The following is a 22,193-nucleotide window of genomic DNA, read 5'->3' on the forward strand; positions in this document are numbered from 1 at the left end:
GACACAGAATAAAGTCGAGTTTGATGCGACATTCTATTTTGGGGTCTTACAGTGCTGATGTTTCTATTGCTGTCAGGAATATAACGTCAGGCATTGATTAATACATGTACATAATAGCTCAATCCGTCAAATATTCCAACCCATGATCTTAATGATCCGAAACTAACGCACATGACCCTCCATAATTGCTCGCTCGATTTCTTGTATTGAAGTGCCGTAAGTTCACATGACGTTCATACTCTGTATGCCAGAAGTCAATAGGAATTTGGTGGCGGTATAGGACACACATCGGGTTAAGTTGAGAAACACTGGTCAGAGAGAGTAGGTGGAAGGGAGACCGTGTTTGACAAATGTGACACTGAAACACGTGTTACATGTGGTGTCTCCTCAGGCAGACACCCAGCAGTGAATGGGTACCCGGTAGAATAAAATTGTAATGTGACTGTTAACCTTCTAGCGCCTCATGGGGCAGCTTGGCTTGTATACTCCCCAGCAAGCTGAGAATGAGTGAGTGAGTATGGTTTTACGCCGCTTTTAGCAATATTCCAGCAATATCACGGCGGGGGACACCAGAAATGGGCTTGACACATTGTACCCATGTCGGGAATCGAACCCGGGTCTTCGGCGTGACGAGCCAACGCTTTAACCACTAGGCTACCCGACCGCCCCTAACTGAGAATGTAATTCGAAGACACAATGATCCATTGAATTGGGTTATTACGTAGCGTTGAGCATGATTTAGAGCGTGGATTTTGGGGCATTATAAATATCCTTATTATCATTATTATGTAATTAAAGAAAGAAAAAGAAAAACTATGCACTTTACGAAGTCGTCAGTTTAACATTACCTTGACACAATGACTGAATGTGTGCATCCTTAAATAGTTTTACATTCGTTGTTTCGTCATTATTGAATTTATGTATAGGTCATTGCTGGACGCACTCTCCCTCAGTGAAATTACACATGGAACTAAACAGTGGTTATTCATAATGACTGGAACGGTACACAGTTAATCTGCTCGAGTGAGCAATTCAGTGCATTCAATGAGGCTCGTGGTCATATTCCTGCCATACCATATCATTCACAGTTGATGATTTACTACAGGCCTCCTTAATGATACTGCCTGTCAAACTTAATACTTGTATGAACAAACCATTATACATCACAGTTGGAGCAGCCTTCCCTCGGAAATTAGCAGTGAGGTCAAAAGGGGACAAATCTTTGGTGCCGATCACAAAGTATATCATGTGCTGATCACAAAGCATATCATGTGCAGGTCACAAAGCATATCATGTGCAGGTCACAATGCATATCATGTGCAGGTCACAAAGCATTTAATGTGCAGGTCACAAAGCTATCACTTTCTGATCACAATGTATATCATGTGCAGGTCACAAAGTATATCACGTTCTGATCACAATGTATATCATGTGCAGGTCACAATGTATATCACGTGCAGGTCACAAAGTATATCACGTTCTGATCACAATGTATATCACGTGCAGGTCACAAAGTATATCACGTTCTGATCACAATGTATATCATGTGCAGGTCACAATGTATATCATGTGCAGGTCACAAAGTATATCACGTGCAGGTCACAAAGTATATCACGTTCTGATCACAATGCATATCATGTGCAGGTCACAATGTATATCATGTGCAGGTCACAAAGTACATGTATATCACGTGCAGATCACAAAGTATATCACGTGCAGATCACAAAGCATATCATGTGCAGGTCACAAAGCCTATCATGTGCAGATCACAAAGCATATCATGTGTAGGTCACAAAGCATATCATGTGCAGGTCACAAAGCATATCATGTGCAGGTCACAAAGCATATCAGATGAAAATTCCCTACTTTGACTTCGACCATCTGTTCTCATTACCACATGGCCTTTGTTTTTGACGGGTGCCAACTGCGAGGCAGAATATTCTGACCATCTAGTGAAAATGTGGCATCATCCCTGTACAAACATTTGAAACATTATTCGTGATTCATCCAACAGACGCTTATCATATAGTCGGAATCGTACAATGAACTCTGCTTCTAGCAGAAACTTAGGGTTATGAAACAGGGTTTGTCGCTTATATTCATTGAGTAGTCATGAGAAAATAGATTATGGGAATGTCAGTTTAATAAAAGTATCATGTAACTGCGTGTGTTGTGCACAACATTTCCTCAATTATTTCCCTCGTTTCTTCATTTGAATCTAACCATCTTCATTACGTCCAAGTAAAGGTCCAATGTTGCCAACTAAATTGGCAAGAATCTTAGAATATCTAACTAAGGACGTCAAATGACGAACGGGGTCTTTGAACGTTCATTATGTGGCTTCCATGCTCGCAAATTAGCTGGAATCGGAAGTCCCACTGTCCGCAGGCCGTTTTTCTTGTCTGCAGATTCAAGACGCAGTGACAGAAAATTCCCTGATTTCCCTCACATATCCTTAGCAATGAAGAACCTACTTAGGAGCTCATTGTTCAGAAATCCCATGATTTCAGATCTCAGAGAAAGGTCGGAAACAGGCAACGAGTACACAATAGCCTTGTTAGGTATCATTTCCTGAAATATACAACAAAGTAATTTGAGATGACTGTATTGTGCTCAATGTACTGCGTGCCACACCTTCAGATTGTGCCATCCATAATGAAGGATTGTCCAAAGATTTGCACCTTGCCTTATTGGACTGTGCCTCTGAAACAACATGTATATTAATCAGCCCTTATTAAAATAATATTAAAATGATGGTCTCAAGGTTGAGTAACAGTGGGTTCAATGATATATAGCAAAGCCCCTTTTATTCTTCCCCTGGTTTTACCCTTTTAACCTGACGTCATCACTGATTTTCAGTGATCCATTTCGATAATATTCTCTTTGCCTTTCAAGACCAATGGAATCAATTTTGGCGAATAATCGGATAATGATTTATATTCTGGGTATGGCGTTTTACATTCTGATAATCATAATCATATGGTTGCCAACTTTGTATCCTTAATAATTATTTTTTTCCAATTATCAATACATTAAGTTATTGTGACAAATTCCTTTGCCTTTGAACATGTATTTTTCGATATTCGTGACTTAAGGCTCTCATCCGAAAGTTACCTCACGTGTAGGTGCTCACAACTGATTACAAGAGATAATACAAGACACAGAGTTCTTTACCCAGTCATAATTCATTGAGAAAGAACCATGAATTATTCATATTTCATATCCAATAGTAATAATAACTTTTCATACTTTATTCATGGAAACGTACACGAGAATGGTTTGGTTTTGGTTTGATTTGTTGTTTAACGCTGCACTCAGCAATATTCCAGCTATATGACAGCGGTCTGTAAATAATCGAGTCTGGACCAGAAAATCCAGTGATTGACATCATGAGCATCGATCCATGCAATTGGGATCGATGACATGCATCAACCAAGTCAGCGAGCCTGACCATCCGATCCCGTTAGTCGCCTTTTACGACAAGCATAGTGGCCTTTTACGGCAAGCATGGGTTCTGAAGACCTATTCTATCCCGGTTCTTCACGGTTCTATCTTTAAGAAAATCATTTACAGTTAAGTGGTACTGACGTCAAGAACAATTTACATATCAATGCTTGCGTGTTTACATGATGTTTTTGTAGTGTCAGGGTTGCAGTCGGTGTAATGATAGCATCCACGGAGGACAATCTGCGGGCGTCCGGTTTACAGTAGACAGATTGGTCAGCACGTACTCTTGAAATGTCAAGCCAGTCACTTGGTACCAGTCAAGCCAATATTTCATAATACACCTAGAATTAAAGTTTTAAATCTGCTTTTGATCATGCCCCAATGAGGATGTTGTGGACATATTAATTTTATTGTTTGAAACCTTACGGACTTTCTTATGCGATAACTTAAGCTATTTATAAATTCGCCCTTTTCAAATCTAGGCATTATACATTTTCACATCTCTTATGATTTAAGAATTTAAAAAAAACATTCATTACTTCAATCACATTGTGGAACTTCATGAAACAGAAACTATTTTCATGTGAGAAATACCTTTATGATGTATATCTTGAAAAATATGGAACGGTGTATCATTTTTGACCATGATAACGATTGAGAACAAATTATTTTGTAGGGCTACAAGGTGACGTTGATAACTTTGAACACAGAAACTGTTTTAACAATTGCAAGAAATTATTTTTAATTATTCACCAGTTGGAGATATCACCGTTTAAACAACGTGCAGCAGTATGACACATTGTGTTATACCAACACGTGCGAAAGGGACTGTTTTTGGCCATCAGCTGAGTATTCGAATGGAGGGGTTGGTAGTATTCAATATCTATTTTCTGTAGTACATAGTATGTAGCTAATAGTTTCTAGTTTATTTAGTATTCAGTATCTAGCTATTATAGCTCTGGCGTTATATATTAAAGAAATAAACGACTTGAGGTCATTGTTTATCGTATAATAAAACACTGCAGGGAGAATATACCACTTACGGCTGCCCCCCCCCCACACACACACACACACACACACACCATGGTTTATTCTCCCTGCAGTGTTATAGTGAAGGATAAACAACTCCCACTCGTGATTTTTTCTTTAATATATAACGCCAGAGCTATACTAGCTAGATACTGAATACTAAATAATCTAGGAACTATTAGCTACATACTTTGTACTACAGAAAATAGATATTGAATACTAAATAAACTAGATACAACAAAACTAGACACTGAAATAAATAGATGTTACATACAATAGATATTATATAAACCAAATTCTTTGTACAAGATATCAAACAAGCTAGATATTATTGGACACGATTCTGTATATTTGATTCTAGATACCATAACAACGTAGATTCTAGATACTATATGAACCTGAAACAAAACAGTATTAGGTATTGAATACTGTATACTTGATACTGGACGAATAACGAGTCGCTTTTCGCGAACACCTGGTGTCATCACTGATTTTCAGTGGTCCATTCATATAAATTACGGTTTTTGTCCTTCACGCCAAATGGAATATATATATATATATATATATATATATATATATATATATATATATACCGTATTCAACGTAATAAGCGCTCAGGGCGCTCTCAAAATTAGAAATAAGGGGCGCTTATTAGGATATTATTTTGAGTTGAAAGATCGTAAATTTCGTTGTTTATGCTAACAGCCTGAAATGTTTACATACGTCAGATCTATTTTTCAAGTATTTAATTGCCCATAATTAAGGGTGATACAACACACGAGTGTGTATTATACACGTATAAATAAGTCTTGTGTACATTTATCAATCGGAAGGGGTGCTAATTGGGATTGTTCACTAGCCAATATATTAGCAAATATCGCCGAGGGCGCTTATTAGAGCGGGGCGCTTATTACGTCGAGTACGGTACGCTAGATATTCTCTTCTATTGACAATTTATATATATATTTGATCAGAAGGGTCTTGATAATATGGAACAATGTAACAAAACAGGTTCAGTACTGCACCAAATGAACGTGTGATCCCAGTGTTATTTTCACTCACAATCGATGCTTACCCCCACACTTGCTTCTGGATGGTAGTGGGTAATAGGAAACTGATGAATTATTTCCAGAGCGTAAAGTGAAAATGATGTAATGCATGCAGTGTGTATGCGAATATGCATCCTGTTTGTAATATGATGTATGTGTTCCCTGTAAGAAGTTTGCTGTTAAAAGATATAAAAACAATAGGTACTCACTCGATTATTCCCACGTGGAGCTGAAACCCAGTGAAAAACTTAAATCCAGTTGAAAACGCACTCACTCACTCACTAACTCACGCACGCACTCACTCACTCAATCACTCAATCATTCACCAACTAACTCACTCACTCACCCATCCACTCACTCACTCACTCACTCAATCATTCACCAACTCACTCACTCACTCACCCATCCACTCACTCACTCACTCACTCATGCAATCACGCAATCACGCAATCACTCTTACTCACTCATCCATCCACTCACTCACTCAATAACTCACCAACTCACTCACTCACTCACTCACTCACCCACCCACCCACCCACCCACTCACTCACTCACTCACTCACTCACCCATCCATTCACTCACTCACTCACTCACCCATCCACTCACTCACTCACTCACTCACCCATCCACTCAATCACTCACCAACTCACTCACTCACTCACTCAATCATTCACTCACTCACTCACTGTTTCACAAGTACCAGTTCCGCATACACGCCCCACTGATTTTACTGTATACATTTCCTTGTACTGTCAACAATGTATCTTAATATTCGTGTCCCTTTCTGATCGGAAAATTCAACGAACGTGGGCATTGTGTTTAAACCTCGGGATGTCGACAAGCGTCACGCAAAGATGCGACACCGTCAGAGGTTGACCCATGTGGGCGCACTCGATTCTGAGTTGCCTAGAGACTTTGAGGACATTAGAGCTGCATCTTGATATGTTTACTGCAGCAATAATGAGACAGAGGGCTGTCAGCTACTGCTGCCGAAGCCATGCAATTCCTCTCCTTAGGCACCCCATGTTTTTGTTGAAGTCCTATGCGCATTGGCCACAGCTTCAGTCGAATGAAAGAGGACATAGTTATGGAATATTAATATTAGTATGAGCAACAATTTCTTTTCATGTATCCTTACAGAAGTAGTCAGGAACATGGTTGGCCATCCATGTGCTCAAAGGAGAACAAATTTGCAAAACAGAGTTGCGTTGTTCCATGATCCGTTGGTCGTGGTTCGAATCTCATATTCTTCGTTGTCGACACCATATCCGCGCTCTTTGGTTTCACCAAATTGTAAAGCATCCATGACCATGATCCCATGAGTTTGACTCATACATGCTGACCGGCCACTGTACGGTTGAATGAGTGAGTGAGTCTAATTTTACGCCGCAGTAGCATGACGGGGGACACCAGAAATAGGCTTCACGCATTATACCAGTGTGGAAACGGACCCGGCAGAGGGGCAGTCGGGTAGCCTAGTGGTTAAAGCGTTCGCTCGTCACGCCGAAGACCCGGGTTCGATTCCCGACATGGGTACAATGTGTGAAGCCCATTTCTGGTGTCCCCCGCCGTGATATTGCTGGAATATTGCTAAAAGTGGCGTAAAACCATATTCACTCACTCACTCACTATACGACAGAAATACTGTCTTCAGAGAATTGCAGCACCTCCCTAGACCTGTTAATCATATTTGTATGTGTACAAAGTAGATATATGATATGAACCACACTGTTCGACATGGTCTGACATTGAAAGGTATCTGCCAAACGTGTAAATGAGACTGTTCACGCATATTATTGACAGTTACTGTCCAAGTTTGAACCCCGATATCGTAGATCTATTATTATCATTGTTATCAGTTTTGGCTCTACGAGTAGAAATATCTGTTGATCGCGTATAAAATGTAGCGTCCTAATAATCTTATTATATTTAGAAAATATACATTCAATTTGAAATACGCCGCTTCAACCGTTTCTAATAATTTAATTTTTCATTGAATTAATATTAAAATTAAACGTCAACACCCCCCCCCCCCCCCCCCAAAAAAAAAAAAAAAAACCAACAAAAAAAACCCAACAAAAAACAACCAAAAAAAACCCCAAAACAAAACAAAACAAAAAAAAAAAGAAGAAAAAAAAGAAATAAATAAAAAGAAAAACGGTCTTGATTTTCAGACGAAACAGATTCCATTTGGCGTAAAAGGCAAAACAGCTGTAAAAATTATATGTACGTATCACCGAAAATCAGAGACGACACCAGGTATTCGCGAAAAGGATAAGCATGTTCTAACGGTACAAACCATGTCTATCACCATTCGCCAGTAGATGAAACAGTCGATGTATCATTTTAAGAGTATCCCAGAAACATACAGCCTTCCATTTTACCATTTCTGTTAAATAACATGGAGTCCATTCTTGTCTCCACCGTTGACAGTCTGAGTTTGTTACTTCCCATCTGTTTTATCTCGGTCTCAACCTGATACTCCAGGACCAGAAACAAATGACGTCATACACTTCAGTAATGCAATACTCTTCCGCGTAAATGTTCACCGCTGTGACAGAGAGCAAGTGTTTTGAGGGAGACGCGAGACTCAATGTGGTCAAAATGAACAGGCAAATGGCGTGTGTTTGATTGGTTTTGTAGACGATTCACTGGTTATCCGACAATGAAATACGACATACGACAACTGGTTTCAGTTTCAGACGTGGCGTGAGTCAGAGTTGATGTCTGTAGCTGTAACGGTATTTTATATCGTACGGAGGCGCCCGAATGACGTGCACGAAATACAGCTAACCCTGTTAATCCGGACGGAGCCTTTGCAGTGGAATCGTCCGGATTAACGAATGTCCGCATTAAGTAACCATGGGTGAAATGAATTTTGAACATATCGACTTTATAAATACAATCATACGAAAAGAAAGTAAGCTAAATTAACTGGATCCGGAATAACGGAGAATCACTGTGTTCTCTACGTAGTGTTACGATACACATATGGATGCTTCGATGTATACAATCTGCGTGTAAAAAACTCTTTAAAAAATATTATGTATTTTTTTCTACAAATTTTTATACAATGTATGGAACCCTCTTTGTGCCACATACATCAATATGGGTTGTGGGCAAGAGATCTCCTTTCAAGTAGATGACAAAATCTCTTTCGTAGAAGATACCACTTATTCATTTTGCACCCAAAGGTGCCACCAATTAGTGGGCCTGCCTGGTTAACGGGGTTTGGAATAATAGGGTTAACCGAATACCCAACGAAATACAATGTACAAGGACTCAGTCATGGATTAGTCTCATGTAGTTTAGTGGTTTGTACTTTATAAATATAGCGGCCGTGATGGGATTCGAACCACGGACCTTCTGATCCGAAGTCGGACGCCTTGTCCACTAGACCAAACAGGTTAACTCCGTCAGCAAGCTGACTAGGTAAGAATGTCATCTTTGGGATGACTCCACGCCCTGCTACATAAACTCACTGTAATTTACAAAACAACATTTTGCCATGACAGATGTAGAATTGTTTCTACTAGAATTATATAGAAACTCACACAATGAATACTACCATCTGGACAAGATTTCACTTTTTGAGAACAGTTGGTTTCATCATCGTAAAAGTGTCATTTTACTTACTATGGAATACTGTAAGGAACATTCTCGCGATCTCGCATTCTCGCGATCTCGGCCTTTCGTGGTGTTTGTACTATAGATACCATAAGGATCAACATAGTTCAAATCGTGATAAAAGCATGAAATTTGGCCTATAGTTCCATTTTGTAACCCTAGTTTCAATAGAAGCAAGACTCACTCGAAAAATGTCCTCAAATGGCGGCCATCTTGAATTGCAAGATGGCCGCCATTGAAATTTGCTTTTGTTTTGTAAATTATCATGTGTTATATATGTAACTGAATAATCATTTAATTGAAGACTTTTTAAATTATATTTCAAATTGATATTGTTAGTTTATTCTATTATATTTGTGCGTTGTGTTATTTTTATTTATATGGCGGCCATATTTGTTTTCAAAATGGCGTCTTCTGAGACTATCATTCAGTGTTTGAATTCCTATTCGGTGATTAAAATCTACTTCAAAGAAAAATTGAGTTTGTTTAAAATTGAATTTATTGCCCAATCTTTCAAATATGAAACAAGGTTTGTATTTAAAAAAATATTTAATAATATTTAATTTTGAAAAAGTTAAAGTAACTGTTTTTATGAAATATTGAGCAAATGTAGCAGCGTTGACCTTCAAAGCTCTATCACAAAGCATATGTCTCAAAAAATGAGAGCAGAACAGAAACATAACAATTATTTATTCATTTTAAAACTTTAATTTCACCAAAGAGTTCCAAAAATCCTAACTATTGAAATAACAATAACAATTTACACAGTTTATTGCTGACAGCTTCCCTCTAATAAGCAGAGCGACGTGCATGGCAAATTGGCTTTCGAGCATTTGCATTGACCTCTTAATACATTTGTACAATTGCAGGGGATCAGTTCTTGACAGGCTTCAGATGCCTCTTTTAAAGTTGTCCATTGTGGTAACTAGGGTCGATGTGTATTGCACCAGCCCCATTCTGTTGGGTTGGGGAGATCAGTTGTCAGCGGCATATATAAAACACTGTTGCACAAACAGTGCAAAAATTCGGGACAGAAAAACTCCAATCTCAACGACTTGGATTTCACTAGCGTCATTCTAACGCCATGTGACTAAGGGGGAAGTGGTTGTAAACCCCTTGAGGTTAAGTCAACACTGCAATCACGGCGGTGGATTCAAGAGGCGATTTGTGTCCCCCTTCAGCAGTATGTGAGAAGGAAGCTAGCAAGGCAATTTACCTGAACGATCAATTTGTGTCAGAAGATTAAACTTCTCATTGATAACTGGGTTCCCCCTCAGTGTAGTGTAGTAGGGTTGTAGCTGTTGTATCCTGGCAGTAAAGGATTATTGTTAGTATTTATAACGAGGGGATTTGATACTTTATTGGAGGAGTGTCTGACTCAGTGGAGAGTGCTTTAAAGTGTTACGCTTTATATTGTTGCAGGATCCGCTGATCTTGTGTTTAAATTCTGGATTTGCCCTAATAATTATGTTTGGATTGTCATCACCGTCCCCGCACCAGCGCCCACGCCCGCACCCTCACCTTCACCCGCGTCCTCACACTGACCCACAGCCTCACCCTCACCTTCACCCGCGTCCTCACACTTACCCACAGCCTCACCCTCACCTTCACCCGCGTCCTCACACTGACCCACAGCCACACCTTCACCTTCACCCGCGTCCTCACACTGACCCACAGCCTCACCCTCACCTTCACCCGCGTCCTCACACTGACCGACAGCCTCACCCTCACCTTCACCCGCGTCCTCACACTGACCCACAGCCTCACCCTCACCTTCACACGCGTCCTCACACTGACCCACAGCCTCACCCTCACCTTCATCCGCGTCCTCACATTGACCCACAGCCTCACCCTCACCTTCACCCACGTCCTCACACTGACCCACAGCCTCACCCTCACCTTCACCCGCGTCCTCACACTGACCCACAGCCTCACCCTCACCTTCACCCGCGTCCTCACACTGACCCACAGCCTCACCCTCACCTTCACCCGCGTCTTCACACTGACCCACAGCCTCAACCTCACCTTCACCCGCGTCCTCACACTGACCCACCGCCTCACCCTCACCTTCACCCGCGTCCCCACAATGACCCACACCCTCACCCTCACCTTCACTCGCGTCCTCACACTGACCCACAGCCTCACCCTCACCTTCACCCGCGTCCTCACACTGACCCACACCCTCACCCTCACCTTCACTCGCGTCCTCACACTGACCCACAGCCTCACCCTCACCTTCACCCGCGTCCCCACAATGACCCACACCCTCACCCTCACCTTCACTCGCGTCCTCACACTGACCCACACCCTCACCCTCACCTTCACCCGCGTCCTCACACTGACCCACCGCCTCACCCTCACCTTCACCCGCGTCCCCACAATGACCCACACCCTCACCCTCACCTTCACTCGCGTCCTCACACTGACCCACAGCCTCACCCTCACCTTCACCCGCGTCCCCACACTGACCCACAGCCTCACCCTCACCTTCACTCGCGTCCTCACACTGACCCACAGCCTCACCCTCACCTTCACCCGCGTCCTCACACTGACCCACAGCCTCACCCTCACCTTCACCCGCGCCCTCACACTGACCCACAGCCTCACCCTCACCTTCACCCGCGTCCTCACACTGACCCACAGCCTCACCCTCACCTTCACCCGCATCCCCACACTGACCCACACCCTCACCCTCACCTTCACCCGCGTCCTCACACTGACCGACAGCCTCACCCTCACCTTCACCCGCGTCCTCACACTCACCCACACCATCACCGTCACCTGCTCCCTCACCATTACCCTCACTCGCTCCCTTACCCTCACTCACCCGCTCCCTTACCCTCACTCACCCACACCCTCACCCGCGCCCTCACCCACACCCTCACCCTCACCCATACCCGCGCCATCACCCACACCCTCTATCACACCCTCACCTCACCCTCACCTCACCCACACCCTCAGTCACACCTCACCTCACCCTCACCCACACCCTCACTCACACCCTCACCTCACCCACACCCTCACCCAAAGCCTCACCCTCACCCTCACCCTCACCCACACCCACACCCTCACTCACACCCTCACCCTCACCTGCTCCCGCATCCACATCCGCACCCGTACTCCAAAGTGGTAAAAGTCTACTCGTGCATAATTTTGGGTTTACCTCTACCCCCAAGCAATCACCCCTTAAGGACTGAAATAGTGTTCGTAGCGGCATTAACCCTATCCACTTATCTAGTGAGTGTGGAGATAAGGTACCCCTAAGATGAAGATGATTTGGAGGCAGTGACGTTGACGACATTGACGACAATTATAATTACAATACCGTCGACGTTGACGTCAACACTGATGAAACAATCACAAATGTCCTGCAAACAATTCTCACAGACCTGCAAGGGATTCCAAGACACTACAAGACAAAGTAAAACCCCTGAAGATCAACTGACAATCATTCCCATCAATGATACATGACGTGTGTATGATCCGGAATGCTTCTTCAAACACTGATACATTTCTTGCAAAGTGTTATAACCTTAATGTAAAGGTCAATTGTCTCATAACGATGGCCGGTACCTTCACCAATATACGTTTGGACCGTGTTACAGCGTTAACTAGGTCAGACGATACCGTTCTGAGAGATAGCCTGGCATAACTGATGTCCAGATTACGTTACCATGGCAATGTAGTCGATGTTCTCTTCTGTATTTGTTCGTGAATGTGGGTTTTCGATTTCCATGTTCAATAACCCGTCTCCTGATATCATGTACAATAACCCGTCTCCTGATATTATGTTCAATAACCCGGCTCCTAATATCATTTACAATAACCCGGCTCCTGATATCATGTACAATAACCCGGCTCCATATATCATGTACAATAACCCGTCTCCTGATATTATGTACAATAACCCGTCTCCTGATATCATGTACAATATTCCGTCTCCTGATATCATGTACAATAACCCGTCTCCTGATATCATGTACAATAACCCGTCTCCTGATATTATGTACAATAACCCGTCTCCTGATATTATGTTCAATAACCCGGCTCCTAATATCATTTACAATATTCCGTCTCCTGATATTATGTACAATAACCCGTCTCCTGATATTATGTTCAATAACCCGGCTCCTAATATCATTTACAATAACCCGGCTCCTGATGTCATGTACAATATTCCGTCTCCTGATATCATGTACAATAACCCGTCTCCTGATATTATGTTCAATAACCCGGCTCCTAATATCATTTACAATAACCCGGCTCCTGATATCATGTACAATAACCCGGCTCCTAATATCATGTACAATAACCCGTCTCCTGATATTATGTACAATAACCCGTCTCCTGATATCATGTACAATATTCCGTCTCCTGATATCATGTACAGTAACCCGTCTCCTAATATCATGTACAGTAACCCGTCTCCTGATATCATGTACAATAATCCGTCTCCTGATATCATGTACAATAACCCGTCTCCTGATATCATGTACAATAACCCGGCTCCTAATATCATTACAATAACCCGTCTCCTGATATCATGTACAATATTCCGTCTCCTGATATCATGTACAATAACCCGTCTCCTGATATCATGTACAATAACCCGGCTCCTAACATCATGTACAATAACCCGTCTTCTGATATCATGTACAATATTCCGTCTCCTAATATCATGTACATTAACCCGTCTCCTGATATCATGTACAATAACCCGTCTCCTGATATCATGTACATTAACCCATCTCCTGATATCATGTACAATAACCCATCTCCTGATATCATGTACAATAACCCGTCTCCTGATATCATGTACAATAACCCGGCTCCTAATATCATTTACAATATTCCGTCTCCTGATATCATGTACAATATTCCGTCTCCTAACATCATGTACAATAACCTGTCTCTTTATATTATGTACAATAACCCGGCTCCTAACATCATGTACAATAACCCGTCTCCTGATATCATGTACAATATTCCGTCTCCTAATATCATGTACATTAACCCATCTCCTGATATCATGTACAATAACCCGTCTCCTGATATCATGTACATTAACCCATCTCCTGATATCATGTACATTAACCCATCTCCTGATATCATGTACAATAACCCGTCTCCTGATATCATGTACAATAACCCGGCTCCTAATATCATTTACAATATTCCGTCTCCTGATATTATGTACAATAACCCGGCTCCTAATATCATGTACAATATTCCGTCTCCTGATATCATGTACAATAACCCGTCTCCTGATATTATGTACAATAACCCGGCTCCTAATATCATTTACAATAACCCGTCTCCTGATATTATGTACAATAATCCGTCTCCTGATATCATGTACAATATTCCGGCTCCAGATATTATGTACAATAACCTGGCTCCTAATATCATGTACAATAACCCGGCTCCTAATATCATGTACAATAACCTGTCTCTTTATATTATGTACAATAACCCGGCTCCTAACATCATGTACAATAACCCGTCTCCTGATATCATGTACAATATTCCGTCTCCTAATATCATGTACATTAACCCATCTCCTGATATCATGTACAATAACCCGTCTCCTGATATCATGTACATTAACCCATCTCCTGATGTCATGTACAATATTCCGTCTCCTAATATCATGTACATTAACCCATCTCCTGATATCATGTACAATAACCCGTCTCCTGATATCATGTACAATATTCCGTCTCCTAATATTATGTACAATAACCCGTCTCCTGATATCATGTACATTAACCCATCTCCTGATATCATGTACAATAACCCGTCTCCTGATATCATGTACAATAACGTTAACTCGGCTCCTGATATTATGTTCAGTACTCCAGTCTGATACCACTGATATCATGAAAACCATTCCACGAATATTTACGTCCTGTCAACTCTGCCTTCGATGGACCAATCAGAGAGCAGCGTTGTAAGGGTCTTTAACAAGGCAGTCTCAGAGTTTCAGTGTGGGGTTATTGAGGTGACGGGTGATGCAATTTGACCCAACATATTTTTCTGCAAATAGCACGAGTTTCTGACCTTGTACATTGCTTTAAACAGCACATTCCTTAATATCACATGCATACTGTAGTCCGTATCAATTAAGATACCGTGTTTGTGGAAGGGTATGTTACAGTGGATATTACCAACCGTACGTTGTATTTATCGAGATGACAACATGTATATAATTAGCGTGAAATGAAGTCGATATCAAACGAGTCACTTCTTTCTGTATTAATGGCTTGGGCACCCCGATTTGCTGTTCGGAGTTGCGTCCCTTACACTAGGTAGACTCCGCATTCATCTGATGAAGATGCAAGAAGTTGCTCTGAAACGTCGTGATAAAGAATAACAAAAGTTGCTTTCCGTAAAAGATGTCAAGTATTCATGTTCTTACAACTTCTTAATAACTATCAAAGACTACCCTCGCCAGAGAGCATTATTCTGGTTCGTCCTGATTATATACCAAGGTTTTCAAGGTGGCGAAAGCCCGAAGTGATGTAGGTCTCAGACGTTCATCACTTAGGTGAAACCCACGGGCACGGGTATGGTACTGACAAACCTAGAAACATAATCGGGGCGAACCGGGATTCGAACCCACAATCATAGGTTTCTGGCGTGCCCAAGGGTAGAGCGCCCGCCCGTCGTTTAGTCTCTCACTTTCAAGATGTCTTCGAATAAGAAAATGTGGCTGACATTTAGCGCAATTTCTCAATTCGGAAACTTTCAATTTGGCCAAAACGAGTACCCCTTTTATGAATTGTCAGTTGTTCATGTTCTAACGTGGGTATTTGTTAATGTATGGGGAAGTTTCAGTTTTACAATATATTAGTAAACATTAGTGTGCATGAGTGTTTTGCATGTATTTGCACTTATGTTTTGTACAATATACTTGAGAGAACCAATACTTTATATTTTTTGGGTTTGCAGCAAGGCAGCAGCTCGGATACGGTTCTGCTCAAGAGATCTTTGAGACAAGCTTACGAGGACCAATTGGCTATGTTACAAGAGGCAGAGGAAAACCTTACTCAACAAATAGCAGCTCTACAACACCAGAGGCAGGAGATCACACAAAGGAAGCGGAGTCACTATATGTGTCTGGTCAACCTCATCACGTGTTACAGGAAACGGAAGTGAACATACCGGAAGTGACGTCCCGGAAGTGGAAAGGGTGTCGCTTGTGACATAACAAATCTGCCCAATTGTAACATGTGTTTGTAGGAGAGGAGTGCCTGGAGTTCCAGTTTCTTAGTAATGCCATAACAGAGATCGAAATAAATTAAAATTGTAATTCTGGTCGTGGATCATTTAAACAAAGAGGATTGCTGGATGTTGTTCAACCTTTCTACCATCAAACTTCTACCTTAAACCGTTCTGGTCTGAACATGCATGAAATTAAGTCTCACTGTTCAACGTGTTATCAATTTATGAAAGACAATGTAAAGACTGAACAAATAAATTGTATTTATTGTTCACATTTCCCTTGTATATTATGTGGACCCGCTGTTAACACACATCTTCAATCAGAGAGTTAAAGTCACAATGCACTGCCCCAAGCGACTTTGAGGCGGGGATGATGACTTCAGTAACACGTGACCACCGACCAATAGCACTGCCGCTGTCTTTTTCTTGGTTGGGGAACTTCTAGGCTTTTCTGTGCGTTTCGGGTGGGCGTTTCGTCAATGCGTAGTAAAAATCGAAGAAGGTTACTCGGTAGTCGAACGGCGGCTTGTCTGTTCACGGTCTCTGGAACCTGAAACATTTGATTTGAAACGCAAAATGAAAATTCAATTGAAAATAATAAAATTCAAATTATCAATGCAAGAAAATAACCAGTCTAGATTATCAGCCGAAAAGATTCCATTTGGCGTACATGACAAAATAGCTGTGTCACAATTATATGAATGGACCACTGAAAATCAGTGATGACAAAAAGTAAACTTTGGATATTACGAAGTCGGATACGGTGAAAAAACATTCACACGAACTCTCTCAACTCGACATATATTGTGACAGTATGGTCCTCCACTCGATAAGTCCTGGCAAATTAATATTTGTCTTGAAAATGTTATACTTTAGTTAACATGGTTTCGCTGTGGAAGTACCAATATAACGAAATCAGTCCAAATCACCGATCACCTCACATCGTTTTATTGTTCATTTCAGTCAGTTTAGATTTAACGAACTGTTTTTACGACAATCATGGTATTCGCTATAGCCGTAGTGAAGTCAATGTACATGCTTTCAGAATTGGTGAACTCTTTGTAAGAACAAAGTTTGATACAGACAGGCAGACCAGGAAATAAACCCCATTGAAACGAACAATACCTATAAATGCGGGGATGGATTTGATTGAGGTGATAGTTGCCTAACCATTGATGGAGTCTGAGTGACTAGGTGAGTGAGTGAGTTGGGGTGGGGTGGGGTGGGGGATGGTGGGGGTGGGGGGTGGGGGATGGGGGTGGGGTGGGCGTTGTTGTTGTTAAACGCCGCATTCAGCAACATTCCAGCTATATGATGGCTGTCTGTAATTAGTCGAGTCTGGATCAGGCAATCCAGTGAACAACATCATGAGCTACCTTCTACGAAATTGGAACATGATGACATGCATCAACCAAGTCAGCGAGCCTGACCACCCGATTCCGCACGGCGCCTTTTGCGACAAGCAAGGGTTGCTGAGGACCAATTCTAACCCGGATACTGCAGAACTGTTGCATAATCAATCAAACGACACATTTAATCTTCAATACCCTCCCGTTTACGCGGACGGTTCCGTTTCCATTAAAATGTCTTAATTAACGAGGTTCGGACAAATGAGGTGTCACTGTGGATAGGGGCGTTCATAAGCAGCCGGTCGTTGGCTATTCATGGTGGGGTGCCCTGGGAATATTTTGAAAAAAATGTTATATGTTGAAAGTTCCAAAACACAGATAAAAAAATAATGGTAAAGTTAATCTGTCATGACATGAGAGATTAATTATAGTAATATGAAAGAATCAGGTGATCCTTAACTTCTTTTGAGTAGTATATAATCTGTCCCAGGAGTTCCCCCACCCCTCCTACCCATCCCCTAGAATATTAAATGGTCGGCCTCTAACATTAAATCCCCCCTGGATGGGCTTTTTTCCGATTAACAGATTAACTGATGGGGTTAGGGTCGTCAAAGGGCAGTATCTTAGATGCATCACATGCAGTAAACTACGATTACAACGAACTCAAAGGGACTACTAATTTTAGTTCGTTATAACCGTAGTTCGTTATAAGCTTATATACAGCATAACGACAGCAAATAGTCGGGACAAAAAAGTAGGTTCGTTATATCCGTAAGTTCGTTATAAGCGTGTTAGTTATAAACGTAGTTTACTGTATGTGGCGAGACGTTCCAGGCACGTTTTACGTTTTTAAACGTAAGATGTACCTTGGGTAGGTTCATGGGTATTTGTTGCAGGCAGGAGTCAGTAGTACACATTCAGTATGTAGTTATCTACGAATGTCTAATGGTGCCACTTTGGTAGCATTATTTAAAAAAAATAATAGAAACGTCCCTTTAATTTAATGTTGTTTTTTCTCCAAATGTCAAGAATTTTTTCGTTACTTCGATTATATTTTCGTACTTTCGATTATCTTCCCGTTATTTTAACTATTTTCTCGCTGCTCCGATTTCTTCTCGTTGCTTCAATAAGGGGCAGGTTAAGGTTAAGCTTTCGCTCGTCACGCCAAAGACCCAGGTTCGAATCCTCACATTGGTACAATGTGTGAAGCCCATTTCTGGTGTCCCCCACCGTGATATTGCTTGAATATTGCAAAAAGCAGCGTAAATCGACGCTCACTCACTCTCGTTGCTTCAATCATTTTCTCGAAGTTTCTATTTTTCTCTCGTTATTTCAATTATTATCTCGTTGCTTCGTGTTTTCTCTCGTTATTTCGACTATTTTCTCGTCATTGCAAGTTTATCTAAAAATCTCGAAATTCCGAATATTTTCTCGTTATTTCAGTTATTTTCTCGTAATTTCGAAATTTTGAAATAGACTTGAAATAAAGAGAAAATAATTGAAATAACAAAAATATTTCGTAATTTTTTAAATAACGAGAAAAACTCGAAGTAACGAGAAAAAAGTCGAAATTTCGAGAATATAATTTAGATAACGAGAAATTTCGATTAAGGTGACACATTAGTATGATTAGTATCAACTATGAAGTGTGTGTCGCTTCAATGAATATTGGCATTGCATTCGCTGAAGTTGAGTGATGGTTTTAGGAACTCAGTAATGATGAATGCGTCAGAAATCCACGAGATGATAAAAAAATCTTCATGAATAAAATGGATTAAACTTAACATATTGTGGCAGAATTTCTGCAATGTTACACACAGAGAGACAGACAGACAGACAGACAGATATATTTCGTATACTTGTCCATGATGCCAATAGCACAATGCCATTTTGTTGTACGTAAAATTGTCGTGTAGAACCATTTGAATACTGAATCTGCACAAATACACTGTGAATTTTCTTAATACGGTTCAGACACACAAAGGGTGAATGAATCGCTGTTGGGGATTTTACGAACCTTCTTACAATAATAATAAAGGGGGACAACTCGCACATCTCCAACAAAAACCCGGTCAGAATATTTTCATCATTCGCAAAGGAATCGAGTCATTATGCTTACTGATATTAACTGTGTGTAGAAATACACCTACTGGCAAGAGAATAAATAAATAATTTCTTTCAAACAGTAATCCAATATTTGGTCGTTCACACACATTCAATCGTGTTCACTTCTTGATATTCATTGTCTAAAACAATGGTAGTCATTTAATGTCAAAGTGTTATAAACTCTGTTAAATAATAAGAATATTAACGCAATATTATTATTACTTTTCGGTTAATTACTGAATATATATGAACTGATTTTATATAAAAAGTTCATTGATCATCTCATGGTGTCAATCACTGGATTGGTTTCGATTATTTACAGACCGCCGTCACATGGCTAGAATATTGCTAAGAGCGGCGTAAAACAACAAACAAACGTTTCATGGCGATGCGGGAAATGGACTCGAAAGAAGGATTTTAGTAGAGCTTCCTTTACCGTCAATATTTCATTATCTCGCAGCTCTGGAAGATCGAGATATGAATGTGTGGCAGTTGAATGGTAACAGGTATAGTTCTGCTAAATGTCCTGATCGCGACTGATACGCTCCAAGGACGACACTTCTTTCATGTCCAATTGAAGCATAAAAAAAATCCGGATTTCAGGTTGTGTGCGAGGTGGTTTTAATCCTGGTTTGAACGGTAGCTCAGTTCCATCACGGCGTCAGAATTCTTTTGGAGTGAGTGAATCAGGTTTAACGCCGCTTTGAACAGTATTACAGTTATATCCCGGCGTGTCAGCTTAACGTGGGAAGAAAGCCCGAAGTGATGCAGGTCTCAGACGTTTACCACTTGGGTGAAACCCACGAGCATGGGTATTGTGCCGACAAACCTAGAAACATAATCGGGGCGAACCGGGATTTGAACCCACGATTATAGGTTTCTGGAGTGCCCAGGGGACGCAACTGTGCATAGTGAATTGCGACGACTGGGCCACCCGTGCCTCTCTATTGTGTTGGAGGAAGAAATCGGTAAACACATGAATGAAAGTAACGGTGTTACTGACAAATCCAAACTGTTAAACGAGGCGAACCCATGATTGGATTTGCAAATCGAATTTAGACGCTGAACCAACTTGACCACCCATGACCAAATGATACAAAATAAACTGCCGGGAAAAACTGAGAATACATTTGAAAATTGGTGAGTGAGTGAGTGAGTGAGTGAGTGAGTGAGTGAGACGATAAATGGTGTATGTAAATTATTTGAATCTGGACCAGACAAACCTATGATTGATATCATGTGCAACTTTCCACGTTGGCACGCCACCAAAGCTGACCCGTCACCTACTACGACCAGTACCAGATGCCGGGCATCAATTGTAACCCAGAGTCCCAAAGAGACGAACGTCACGTGAATATACTGGAATTATGTCTGACATGATGTAGTATTTTTATATTTGTTCCTGAAATAAGCTGATGAAATGTGATCAGGAGCAGTTTGCAATATTTACAATATTGGTATTCTATTTTTGTATTGTACATTTCTTTCCTAAAGCACGTTATTATCGTTATTACAGCTACCTCTTAATAACAAGGGGCGGTCGGGTAGCCTAGTGGTTGAAGCGTTCACTCGTCACGCCGAAGACCCGGGTTCGATTCCCGACATGGCTACAATGTGTGAAGCCCATTTCTGGTGTCCCCCGCAATGATATTGCTGGAATATTGCTAAAAGCGGCGTAAAACCATACTCACTCACTGACTTACTCATTGTTCTCTCTCTTGAACGTGCGTCAGAAGGCCATATCAGATTAAGGAGAAGCCTGCCAATTTCGCCGCTTCGATATTTGTGTGTTAATTAATGCATCACCCATTCAGACGTGATGTGTCCTGACAGAAACTGTGTAAATATTGTTCAGTGACGTCACGACCAGTGGGGATTCCGGGTCAGAATTAGTCCCCAGGAATTATTTTTTGTTGAAAGTGGCAACTCAGTGGTTCAGGGTAAGGGGGCGGGGTCGGTGGTTTAGTTTATTGCATATATCCATACCCATATTGCATATCATCATAAGATCAATCACTGGATTGTCCGGTTCAGACTCAATTATAAACACGTCGTCGTCATGCAGGTGGAACATTGTTGAGTGCGGCGCAAAACAACAAACAAGCAAACTAGGAGGCCATGCCGTCAATTCGACGTGCAGAGTTGCGTCCCTTGGGCGTGCAAGATTACTATGATCGTGGGTTTGGATCCCAGATCTGATTTTGGTGTGTGTGTGTGTGTGTGTGTGTGTGTGTGTGTGTGTGTGCTTGTACTAGGTCTAGATTCATGCCGATTTTATAGTGCCAGCCCACTGAGATACGAGTCTGAATACAGGATACTGTATATTGTGTCTGAGTGGGGTATCCATGTTAAACAGCGGT

The 22,193-nt window shown here is 41.3% G+C and overlaps 1 protein-coding gene across 1 annotated transcript in view; it reads left to right on the forward strand.

Annotated features, from left to right (window-relative positions):
* The window catches only part of LOC139471698 (uncharacterized), a 29,963-nt gene extending 13,311 nt beyond the window's left edge, over positions 1-16,652 (forward strand). The window contains exon 2 of the mRNA XM_071254160.1: positions 16,106-16,652. Within this exon, the coding sequence (XP_071110261.1) occupies positions 16,106-16,312 (207 nt within the window). The 3' untranslated portion in view covers positions 16,313-16,652. The remainder of the gene's footprint in view (positions 1-16,105) is intronic.
* Positions 16,653-22,193: the final 5,541 nt, after the last annotated feature.

This window comes from Haliotis cracherodii, unplaced genomic scaffold (assembly GCF_022045235.1).
Source record: "Haliotis cracherodii isolate W230 unplaced genomic scaffold, xgHalCrac1.p SCAF_23, whole genome shotgun sequence".
Lineage (NCBI taxonomy): Eukaryota > Metazoa > Mollusca > Gastropoda > Lepetellida > Haliotidae > Haliotis > Haliotis cracherodii.